At 56.2% G+C, this 12,082-nt stretch overlaps 1 protein-coding gene across 8 annotated transcripts in view; it reads left to right on the forward strand.

Moving 5' to 3' along the window:
- The first annotated feature begins 784 nt into the window (after nt 1-784).
- PHRF1 (PHD and ring finger domains 1) overlaps nt 785-12,082 on the forward strand; it is a 33,623-nt gene continuing 22,325 nt past the window's right edge. For 6 of the 8 annotated variants that reach the window (XM_066368733.1, XM_066368914.1, XM_066369273.1 and 3 more), the window contains exons 1-4: nt 785-899; nt 3,954-4,068; nt 4,824-4,931; nt 10,689-10,891. In XM_066368733.1, coding sequence (XP_066224830.1) covers nt 3,975-4,068; nt 4,824-4,931; nt 10,689-10,891 — 405 coding nt within the window. In that variant the 5' untranslated portion in view covers nt 785-899; nt 3,954-3,974. The remainder of the gene's footprint in view (nt 900-3,953; nt 4,069-4,823; nt 4,932-10,688; nt 10,892-12,082) is intronic. The other 2 variants (XM_066369012.1, XM_066369360.1) reach the window with 1 other exon arrangement.

The following is a 12,082-nucleotide window of genomic DNA, read 5'->3' on the forward strand; positions in this document are numbered from 1 at the left end:
GCAGTCTGTTTCCCATCCGGACACCCAGGGGGTCCTATCAGCCAGTGCATGTCATCCTGCTCCAGACCCCTCCACTCCCCCTCTGGCCGATCCCTGCCTTGACTCAGCCACTCTGTCTGTTGTCCGCTGGCTCGTTTTGTCTGCGTCTCAGCCTCCCGTCTCTGCCAAGTCCATGCTCATCATCACCTAACTGCGCGCGCGGGTTCCACCCTGCTTATCTCTTATCACAGCACGAATCGCTGATGACACACCACGTGGGGCACGATTCAGTGTTCCCTGAGCTCTGGGTGTGGACCGCGCGGGAGTCGCGGCGTCCCGCTGCCGGAGGAGCCACGCACAAGAGGGCTCACAGTGCTCGGTCCTCCTGTGAAACCCGGCGCGAAGCTGCGGGCCCCAACCTGCTCCTCCGCCGCCACAGGGGAGGGGAGGGGGGTGCCTGAGATGCTGAGGCCTCAGCCCGGGGGCGGGGCCGGGGTGAGGGCGGAGCCCCAGGTGCGACGGAAGGCCGCTCCCATTGGCCCAGGGCGGCGGGCGGGGCGGCAGGCTGCACCAACTTTCCGGTGGGGGTGTCGTCCTGGGACAGCCCACCGGCAGAGGTTAGACAGCACAAAAATCTCGCACGACATTGGGCTCCTGGATGATCTGTATACAGTTCAGCAACGTTTCAAAGCCTCGAGGCCCCTCGATGATGAAGAGCGGGGTCCAAGCCTTTCTTCCTCTCCCTCGTCCTAGTGGTTCCCTCCAACGGGCGGGGCGGGAGGGCCCCGGAAGCCGACTCCGTGCACTTCCGGGTCGAGGAGCGCGCGGCGGCTGCGGCAGCGGCGACCGGGCCTAGTCGTGGCTCTCGCTCGGGTGGCAGTGAGCTCCCGGGAGCGGCCGGCAAGGCGTGAGGTACCCGGGTACGTACGAGGCCGCGCCAGCCCGGGGTCCCTGCCGCGTCTCGGCCGCGCGGGCCGCTTCTGGGCGCCGCGCGCTTTGTCTGCGGCCTGCCTGGCGGTGCGAGGCCTGCGCCGCGCTGGCCCCGGAGGGCGGCAGCGGCAGGGACCCCGGGCCGGCGCGGGGAGGCCTCGCGCCGAGTCTGAGAAGTCCCTCAGCCTGCAGGCGGGGTTCCGGGGTGACCGCCTTCCTGTCCCAGCCGCTGGGGAACCCAGCCCCTCTTCCTGGGACCCCCCCCTCGGCCCCCTGCGCTGTCGCTCGGGCCGGTCTGAGCGAGGAGACCCCTCGCTCACTCGTTCCCAGCTCCTGGTTCACGTCGCTTCGTTGGCTTCTCTCCATTTGGACCGGCCCGTGTGGTTGGGGGGGATTGTTTCCTAGTCCTGAAGTCTGCAGCCTGCACCAGTCTTCGGGAGGAAGTAGCCCCCGCGTTGAGCCCAGAGAGGTTAAGCAGCTTGCCCCGTATCCACAGCAACTTGGGAGTTTCCACACTGCTCGTTTGTGCAGCAGCGGAAGGGTAACCGGCCTGGCCAACCGCGGTTGGGCCATTGGTCGCGCTGGGACAGAACCCGAGGCCGAGATGAGGTTTAACTTGGGATTTCGCTCCTCTTCCCTCTTTCTAGACCTATGAGGAGAACGTTGAGTCAGAATAACAGAATAGTAAATAATAGCCGGCCCCTTCTGTCGCAGTCCCTGCACCTGGCTGGTTTCAGAGCCCCGCCTGGGCCATCCTGTCGGCAACCCTCCCGTGGAACTTCTCAGTGGCCGACTTAGCTGTCTTGACGTCCGTGACAGTTTGGTGGCGAAGTCTCCCAGTCACTGTGGCGGATGGTGGTGCATAAACAATGACCCGTGGGTCTGGTGGCCGGGCCCAGGGCCTGGCACCGTTGTAGTTACCACACCAGAGGCTCTTTTGGTTCCATTAGCAACGGTCAGAACTGCAGGTGCTTTGCGTCACGGAATTTGAAGAGAGAAGGAAGTATTCTTTCTAATTTCCTCCCCCAGATCTGGAGGCTGCTAGCACCCCAAAGGCGGCCTGCAGCTGGGAGCGGCTGTGGCTCCCCTGCAGAAGTGCGCAGCCTTAATTAGAGCTCCCTCACCCTGGTGTAGGAGTGGGGGGGGGGGCTTGGTAGTCCTCTTCAGCAGCAGTGAATAAGGACCCCTAGGCCCACGGGACTTTGCCCACAGGTGCTGGCACTCCTTGAGTTCAGCCGCATTCCTGAGCTGGCATTTCTGGCAAGCCCCCTGTGCCACAACCCATCATGGCCTCTTTGTCCTCTGAAGCAGGTCCTGCCACTGCCCCTCATAGATAGACCTAGGTTGCAGCACACCAGGGTAAGGAGCCCAGGGTCATCGGTTCATACCTTTGCCCTTCCTTGTGCATGTGAGGCATGGCATCAAGTGAGGTTTAGTCCCCAGCGCGGCACTCCTGTTCTCTGTCATCTCCTAAGTGGCCTTGGGATCTGCATTTTCTGGTGTCTATAGTGTTCCCTGGTAGGTTTGCGTGTGAGTACTCTCGTCCCTTATGGACTGTGTTTCTACGAGCAGGAACTGTGCTGTGTCCAATAGGGGCAGGTATTCCAGGATGATGTGGCTGCCAGGGGGAACAATCATGGCTGTGGCCGGAGAGTCACAGGTCTTCTTATCTGAGCACTGCAGCCATTGCACCCACAGGACCAGTGCCATGCTCCTGGACAGGCTCGGCCCTGTCATTCGTCTTTGGTTTTTGAGTCTCCAGCAGGAGTTGTGGCCAGAACATGGGTGCAGGACAGGCAGGGTTCTGCAGTGTTGCTGAGGCACAAAGCAAGGGGCACAGACCCTTCATCAAGTAGGACTGGTTTTCTTAATTTTAGGGCACTAGGTTGATGGGCGTAACAGCTCCGTAAAACCCCATCTGAACTTACTATTTTCAGGGGTAAGCAACATGTGGCAGTTGACAGTTTCATCAGATGAACCTGGCTCAGTGTTGTTGTAGAGTCTTGGACTTTGTGTGGGACGGGAGTCTCCTGGGTCTGAATCGGCCCTGGTCCCGTTCGGGGCTGGTGGTAGTCGCTGCCCCGGATGCCTGCATGTGGGAGCTGGGAACGACAGCCTTGTCTGGCTCCTGGGCATGCTGCCGGCCAAACCCACCTTCCACTGGGCTTGCTCTGTGCTTCTGCCCTCTGGTCTCTCAAGGACCCCTTTTTCTGTGACCGTGGAGGCTGGACTCAGTGGGAAGCACTATACGACCGGGAAGGCTTACTTCACGATCAAGTTACTGAATGACTCCCTGTGAGGGGGGTTCTTAAGGGTCATCTGGGAAATGAGTGAGTAGCATTGATGAGAAAGGAACCCTTACTTGGGGACCAGAGTTGGAGGACCTGGTGTAGGAGGAGTGTGTCTTGACACACTTGTGAAGTCATTTGTCTAGATGTTCTGTGTTATCCATGCACTGGCCTTGTGGAGAAGCTAGGACAGGTGTTTCCTTTTGGAGGTCAGCAGCCCAGGAGGGGTGGACACGGCAGCTGAGAGGCAGAGCCTCACCTCTGCTCTCTGTGGCCCCATGCTGCTCCAGGGATGATTTGGGGGCAAGCTAATGCTCACGGCTTCCCAGTAGGGGTCAAGTGAGTGGAGGGCAGACTGGCTAGCCGTGGCTGAGAGGGACCTGTCAGGAGTGTCAGGAGAGTGCCCTGCTTGTCACCTAGGCCTTTCTGGCGACCGGCCCTGTTGAAAGCCCGCTTTCCCTCACCCGATAAGTCATTTCACTTCATCCAAACAAAACCGCCGTTCTGAGGCTGCCTTAGGTTTGTATAAACTGAGGTCTGACTGAGCGTGGCTCTGCAGGTAAGTGTCTGTCTGTCTGTGTGCGCACAGCTCTGTGGGTGGCATTGCTTTGTGCTCTCTCACACCTTGCTCTCCCTCTCCCACAGGTGGACATGTGTCATAGGGTTGTGATGGGTTGAGAGTGACTGTCATCTTTTCTGAGGGGGAGCTTTACAGCCTGGTGCAGTTGGGAATTACTTGACTCTGGTTTCTTTCAGACTGAACTCCAATGTCCAGCAATGGATGACGATAGCCTAGACGAACTTGTGGACCAAAGTCCAGGGCCGGATGCTCACCTGCGACTCAGCGCTGCTGCCCTGGCCAGTGATGCTGGTGAGCCACCTCCCCTTCCTGCCAGAGGCAGCTGCACGTGTTCATGGCCTGCACCCCAGGAGAAGCGGGTCACCGTGTTGTCCCCACCTTCTAGGCTCTTGGAGAAGCTGAGTCCCTTTTGGCAGTTGCCCAGATGATGTCTACACGTCTTTCAATCTTTTATTGAGGTTTTATTTATTGATTTTACAGAGAAAGAGGAGGGAGATGTTAGGGAATGAGAAGTATCAACTCTTATTTGTTTCACTTTAGTTCATTGATTGTCATATATGCCTTGACCGGGCAAACCCAGGTTTTAAACCAGCTACCTTAGCCTTCCCAGTTGACACTCTGTCCAGCATACCACCACAGGCCAGGCTCGTTTTTTAATTTTTTTCCATTGATGTAGAGAGGAAGAGAGAGAAGCATCAACTCATTGGTCCACTTGGTCCATCCAGTTGTGTACTCATTGATTGCTTTTCATACGTGCCCTGGCTGGGGATTGAACCCGTTATAGAACGCCTGGACGGTGCTCTTATCTACTGAGCCACCTGTCCAGGGCTCTTTTGTCATATTTTTAACGCAAGAGTGCAGAGGTAAATAGATGAGAAGGGTTCTGCTTTTCCTGCGTTTGTCCCCCCCGGCCCCACCTCACTGTCCCGCCAGCAGCCACCGTTCACCCCTGTGGCATGTGCCTTCTGCACGCCTCTGCGCACCAGCCCTCATTCTGCCTCGGCTGTGACACTGCCTCCGGCCTGTGTTTGCCTGTCTTGGTCTAGAAGACAGCAGTGACGGCGACAGTGGGGCTTCTGAGGATGACACGGGCAGCGAGCTCAGCGACAGTACCGATGGAGAAGACGAGGAGGGGGACCTGGAGGACGGCTCTGGTGAGGACACGAGGAGGGGGGCCTGGAGGACGGCTCTGGTGAGGACACGAGGAGGGGGGCCTGGAGGACGGCTCTGGTGAGGACACGAGGAGGGGGGCCTGGAGGATGGCTCTGGTGAGGACACGAGGAGGGGGACCTGGAGGACGGCTCTGGTGAGGACACGAGGAGGGGGCCTGAGGACGGCTCTGGTGAGGACACGAGGAGGGGGGCCTGGAGGGGGGCCTGGAGGACGGCTCTGGTGAGGACACGAGGAGGGGGCCTGAGGACGGCTCTGGTGACAGCACCAGCCTCCTCTGTCTCCTCTAGGTGTGATGGGACAGCTGGCTACAAAACGTACTTGGTGGAATTGTTGCCGTAACCATGCCGGCCAGCAGAAGGCTGAGAAGTTAGGGAGAAACCCCCTGGTCACGTGGGCCTTGTGGGACAGCCCACCACCCTGCAGAGGAAACTCTGCCTCCACTGGGATGATGGCTCACTTTGTAGTACCACTTTTTTTCGGTTTAATGACATGATTTGCTAGGTTTCTGTGGTGAGGGCGGGAGTGTGGAGCAGCAGGAATGGGCTGTTTCCAGGGAGAGACAGCCTTCTACACTTCCTGGCAGAATGAGCAGAGGGCTTGGCACCCCGCCCTCCCGGCCCCGGGCACTGGGCCCCAGGCAGGTTTGCCAGGCATGCCCTGGCTCAGTCCCCGGACCAGGACTCCGAGGCCCGGGCCTGTGCTCGCTCTGGCCATGTTGACCAGAACCACGGAGAGTGCTGGCACGTGCAGGAAACGCCTTGATTAGGAATTTGTAGCGCATCTCCATGGGTGACGTTTGTGTCCTTGAACTTCTGTGTTGTGATTGTTGCTGTAAAGGGCGATGGTGCTGCCCAAGTCCGTGCTGCTCAGCTGTGGATGCTTCTGCAGTGCCTTTTCTGCCTCCCAGCCGCCCGGGCTGCTCTGTGGCCTGCAAGGTCCTCAGGGTCGAGTACCCGTCCCAGGGTTGCAGGAAGGCACCTAGTGGAGGACAGACACTCAGACAGCTGTCAGAGGAGAAAGGATTCATTAAGCCGGTGGAGCACGTGGAGCTATAGCTCCAAGGGCACATGCTCCCCGAAATAGATCTCTTACATCTTATATACCCTTTACAAAACACAAGTTCACATGCATGGATTTCGTGATTCCTTTGTCTAGACTTTCCCTGGTTGGCAAACTGAGGCTGGTGACCCACATGCGGCTCTTTGGCCCCTTGAATGTGGCTCTTCCACAAAATACCACGTGCGGGCGCTACCTCGATAAGGAATGGACCTACCTATGTAGTTTTGTTTTTTTTTTTTTTTTTTTTTTTTTTTTCATTTTTCTGAAGCTGGAAACGGGGATAGACAGTCAGACAGACTCCCGCATGCGCCCGACCGGGATCCACCCGGCACGCCCACCAGGGGCGGTGCTCTGCCCCCCAGGGGGCGATGCTCTGCCCATCCTGGGCGTCGCCATATTGCGACCAGAGCCACTCTAGCGCCTGAGGCAGAGGCCACAGAGCCATCCCCAGCGCCCGGGCCATCTTTGCTCCAATGGAGCCTTGGCTGCGGGAGGGGAAGAGAGAGACAGAGAGGAAAGCGCGGCGGAGGGGTGGAGAAGCAAATGGGCGCTTCTCCTATGTGCCCTGGCCGGGAATCGAACCCGGGTCCTCCGCACGCTAGGCCGACGCTCTACCGCTGAGCCAACCGGCCAGGGCTACCTATGTAGTTTAAGTTTAAAAAATGTGGCTCTCAAAAGAAATTTCCATCGTTGTACTGTTGATATTTGACTCTGTTGACTAATGAGTTTGCCGACCACTGGGAGGTACATGTCAGTCACAGGGTTTCAGGATGGGAGGGGGCTAGATGATGTCAGAGGATAAGCTTTGTAAATTGCCCATTAAGGAGAAAGAAAGGGGAGAAGAAAGGGTTACTCAAATCTCTCTTCCCCCTCCTGCATTCCTAGCTGTTTATCTTCTTCCTCACAGGTGTGGGGAAGGGAGGGGGTCCGAGTCTTCTTCCTCCTTCCTTTCAGAACCTTCTAGTAGGAAAACCTCCCCATTTACAATGTAATAGCCCTTCCTGAGCAGGATTGCGATCGGCCATCTTGAGCTGGTGTGAATCACACACAAGTATAAAAATCATATTTGCAAAATCTCTGAACGCTTGGCCTAAATCATAAAATGCCTTTTCAGTAGTGAAAGGGTGTTTCTTATCTCACCAGCCCATCTCTGGTTACGTCTCTGGAGGTGAGGTGCAGCTGGGCTGCTGCCGGTAGATTGGTGTTGGACCCTGGAGGTTTGCTCACCACTGCTTTCCCTCTGACATGGTTAGGTCAGGTCAGGAGAGACACGGTCCCAAAGCATCTGCCAGGTCTGTCATGACAGTCTTTCCAGCTCCTGTGGTTGTCAGAGTCAGAATGTTCCAGAAAGGGACCCACCACATTCGGGATAGTGCTCGTGAATGACTGGGGTCGGCACAGTGTCCATCAGTGTGAGTTTGTGGCTGTGTGTGTTGGTGACATCATTATTTATGTACTTAACCTATTTATTTGAGGGAGGAGGGGGAGAGAGAAGAATCAACTCATTGTTAATTCACTTTATTTATTTTTAATGATGTTATTTATTGGTTTTACAGAGAGAGGAGAGATGGACAGAGAGTCAGAAGTATCAACTCCTAGTTGCTTGACTTTAGTTGATCACTGATTGATTGCTTCCTGTGCATGCCTTGACCGGGTATTGGATTGGCAACCCCTCGTTCAAGCTGGCAACTTTGGAATTGTGTCAGTTGCATCATGCTCAAGCTGGCAACCTTGGGTTTTGAACTGGCAGTCTTAGTGTTCTGGGTTAACACTCTATCCTCTGTGCCACCACCTGTCAGGCCAGAGTTCGATTTTGGATTCTGAGCAGAGACGTAAGATTCTGTCCTGAGAGTGCAGGTCATAAACGTGGCTCTTCTGCTTGTTTCCCGATGTTGAGTTGGGTGTCGGGCTTCCCTGCAGCAGGTCTGGGACACAGGTACTGGCATGGACAGGGCTGAAGGCAGAGAATGTGAGGTGCTGTCAGTTCATCCCTGGAGCAAAGGGTTTTTTTTAATTTATTATTTTATTTTATTTATTTTACAGAGACAGAGTCAGAGAGAGGGATAGACAGAGACAGACAGACAGGAACGGAGAGATGAGAAGCATCAATCATCAGTTTTTCGTTGCAATACCTTAGTTGTTCATTGATTGCTTTCTCATATGTGCCTTGACCGTGGGGCTACAGCAGACTAAGTAACCCCTTGCTCGAACCAGCGACCTTGGGTTCAAGCTGGTGGGCTTTTGCTCAAACCAGATGAGCCCGCACTCAAGCTGGCAACCTCGGGGTCTTGAACCTGGGTCCTCGGCATCCCAGTCCGATGTTCTATCCACTGTGCCACCGCGTGGTCAGGCGGAGCAAAAGTTTTGAGGGCCTGTTGGATACAGAGACTTGGGGACGAGGAATGGAGGGAAGGTGGGAGCCAGTTCATCTGGGGTCCTCACTGTCCTTGAGTTCACCACCCAGCCGCAAAGACAGTGACATAAATTAGCAGCTGTGGTACCAGGTGATAGACTCCACAAGGGAGTGAGCAGCGGTGTCCCGGGAAGGGGAAGAACTCGACCTGGGGTAGGAAGAAGAAGCTTCCAGAAAAACACTTTCTAAGCCATGGTCTGAAGGGCAGCTAATGAGTGGGCAGTGGTGGTGTGGACCTGGGGAGGCAGAGTGCTGTGAGGGGACAGTTGGCTCCACATGCAGGACGGCACTTAGAGGCACAGTCGCAGCTGAGGGCATGTGACACTCCCCTGCACACTCTGTGTTCCTCCAGCACCCATCTCAGAAACGAGGCAGGCAGTCGCGTCTCTGTAGCTGTGGGAAGTGTTAGGGGCCTGGGAGGGGGTGTCTTCAAAGGCCCTCATTACCTGCCTTCTTGCAGGCTTGGCACTTTCCAGGGTTCTCTTCCATGGGAGCTCTCGACTTATCTTATTGCTTTTCCTGCCCTCGTGTTTTTCCGGAAAATCACTTGTGTTGATGTTTGCTGTGTTTCCACTCTGGACGTTGTTGCTCAGGCCTCACAGGAAAGATGAGATGTTAGGCTTTTCCCTCTCCCTCCCCAGCTTCGCACTGTGTGCCCGAGGGTCCTGAGGGAGCTGTGCCGCTCTGTGGCCTGGTCCGCTCCGGGTGCAGCCTTCCTTGTCAGCCTTGATGCCAGGTCCTGCTCGCTCTGTCTCCTTCTGGTGTGGTCGTCATGTGGACTGTCTGCCCTTCTTGGAGACCCTGCCCTCATCTGCACTAGGATCCCTGGCCTGCCACCAACCAGCTTCCGCACCAGGTTGGGTCTCTTGTCTGGTAGGGACCCTGAGGAAGGGTAGGGGAGGCAGGTAGGTCAGGGCTTTGCACTCCTGTGTGTGTCTTTACTCTCACTCTGTTGAAAGCATTGCTCTCTGCTCCGAGGTTCTGCAGAGGGGCCCAGTGACCCTCAGCTGGCTGGCCCTCTACCTTCCCTTGAGTTCTTGAGCCCTCAGTTCCACCAGAAGAGTCAGCTCCTCTGGCCTCCTCCTGCTTCTGTCCCCTTGGTCCTCAGAAGAGCAGGAAAGCTGATCAGAGGGAGCTGTTGCTCTGCTTTGCGCCCGCTGTCTGCCACGGCTTTGTGCACGCCCACTTCATTAGTTTTCTCTTGCAGATAACAATTGACCACAGATGTAGCAGCTTTAAGCAGTGTGCTCAGCATCTCCGTGCCCCCCAGGTCAGCTGCCCGGGTGCTGGCAACTAGTTCCTGGCTCAGGCTCACCTGGCTGATATCAAGGGCTTCCGGGGCCGAGATTCCCCTCCGAGCCCAGGCTCCTCCTCTGGGGTCATTGATTATGGGCAGAATTCAGGTCCCTGTGGTGTAGGGCTGCCGTCCTGTTTCTGGCTGCTGTCGGGCAGGGACTGTCAGCTTCAGGCGGCCACCTCCTGCCACTCAGCAGGAGCGCCTCTCCAGCTTTTCTGTAGCCAGTAGAAAAAACATTGCTGTTTGGAGAGCTTCCTGCTGAGGCTGAGCCACCCAGTCACTTCTCTGCACGTGACAGCAGGCGGGGTGGTGGCCGAGGTGGGCACCGTCCTACCCACACTCACAGGGACTGGATGGGCGGGGTCTTGGGGCAGGTGAGGCTGCCACACCTTCGTCTGTTCTCTGCCTTTATTATTTTACATACAGACACGAGCACTTGTGTTTACTTTAGAGGAGCTGGGAAAGGGCAGAGAAACGGAACGTGCCATGAACCAAAGGTGTCTCCTTACATTTCTGCCCAGACACTGACCAGCACTCGGGCCAGGCTGTCTGGTTAGGAACCTGTGCGCTCCACACCCAAGAAGAAGGGAAAGTAGGGGCCTCTGAGGACAGTGTTGTTTGAAGGTGGACAGTTCTTTCATGCCGTGTTTGAGGAGGGGTTGGGAATGTGGGCTGCTGGCCTGGGCAGTTGACCCAGTCATGGGGCATGTGCGCTGGCCCTGGGCTGTCCTGCTCCACAGCATCTGACTCTGCCCCGGGCAGGGGCTTGAGCCGCTGTGTCTGCTTAGCCAGTGCCGGGTCCCCGTGTCTTGAATCAGCTTTAGGTGAGGTCTCTGATAACAGTCGTACCTGGCAGGGCTGTGGACAGCTCCGTCTCTCCAGTGTGGGATTGGGGAACCCGCTTTTCTGAGTGTGGCGGCAGCTGCTTGCTCCCAGGGCTCTAACTCAGTGTGTTCCCTCTTCCTCAAGGTTCTGAGCGTTCCGAGGATGACGGCGGTGAAGCGGTGGCAGCAGACACTCAGGGGACTCAGGAGGCTGGCAGCGCGTTTCATTCTGACGATGACTCTGAGAGCTGCCCGATCTGTCTCAACGTGTTCAGGGACCAGGTGGTGGGGACACCGGAGACCTGCGCCCATTACTTCTGCCTGGACTGTATCGTGGAATGGTCCAAGGTGAGGCAGCTTCTCTTTGGGGTTCTTTCTCCAAAGAGTCGGGACGGCCCTTGTCTTTAGGAGTAATCCAGCCGGTGGCCGGCCTCGTGCTGGGTCTGGCTCTGCCTGTGGCAGAAGTTGGGGCCCCGGGGTTGAGCTGTGGTGTGGTCTTGGCTTCCCCCTGTGCCACTGGCTCTCGGGTTGTGGGGCCTGTGGCAGGAGAGGAGCATTATTTTTTTGTGTAGCAGAGACAGAGAGGGACAGGTAGGGACTGACAGGAAGGGAGAGAGATGAGAAACATCAACTCTTCGTTGCGGCTTCTTAGTTGTTCATTGATTGATTTCCCATATGTGCCTTGACCGTGGGGCTACAGCAGAACGAGTGACCCCTTGCTCGAGCCAGCGACCTTGGCCTCAAGCTGGTGAGCCTTGTTCAAACCAGAGCCCACGCTCAAGCTGGTGACCTTGGGGTCTCGAACCTGGGTCCTCCACATCCCAGTCTGACGCTCTATCCACTGCGCCACTGCCTGGTCAGGCTGGAGAGGAGCATTATTGACAGGCCAATGACTCTTGGGGCGATTTGTGGCCCTGGAGTCAGCAGTGGTCAGGTGCATGGCACTGCATGGTGGGGTGGGTCAGCCTCAGATGCAGAAGGGACATGAGAGTGGACAGTGCTGAGGTGTGGCCTGGAAGAAGTGGGACCATCCTAAAGCAGGTGCAGGGCATGTACCAGAAACGTGCAGCGGGTCCTGTGATGAACTTCAGAAGTGGTACCTCCTCCTCCTTCTTAAACATTTTGCTGTGAAAAAGAATAAAAGAAATGAAAAAAAAAGCAACAAAAAAACCCCAGTTTTTATTGTGAAAATTGCAAAGACGTATTATAATTCTATTTTATTTATTCATTTTTAGAGAGGAGAGAGAGAGGGAGGGAGAGAGAGAGACAAGAGAGGGAGAGAGAAGAGAGAGAGAAGGGGGGAGGAGCTGGAAGCATCAACTCCCATATGTGCCTTGACCAGGCAAGCCCAGGGTTTCGAACCAGCGACCTCAGCATTTCCAGGTTGACGCTTTATCCACTGCACCACCACAGGTCAGGCCTCAAAGACATATTATAGTACAAAGATGAGTGATGCTTACTTCGTGCTGACCACTGTCCTCAGGAGCTGTGACCTCTGCCCTTCTTATTCCTGCCTCGTTTTTGTACCCCGCCTCTCCC

This window comes from Saccopteryx leptura, chromosome 1, assembly GCF_036850995.1.
Source record: "Saccopteryx leptura isolate mSacLep1 chromosome 1, mSacLep1_pri_phased_curated, whole genome shotgun sequence".
In the NCBI taxonomy this organism is placed as follows: Eukaryota; Metazoa; Chordata; class Mammalia; order Chiroptera; family Emballonuridae; genus Saccopteryx; species Saccopteryx leptura.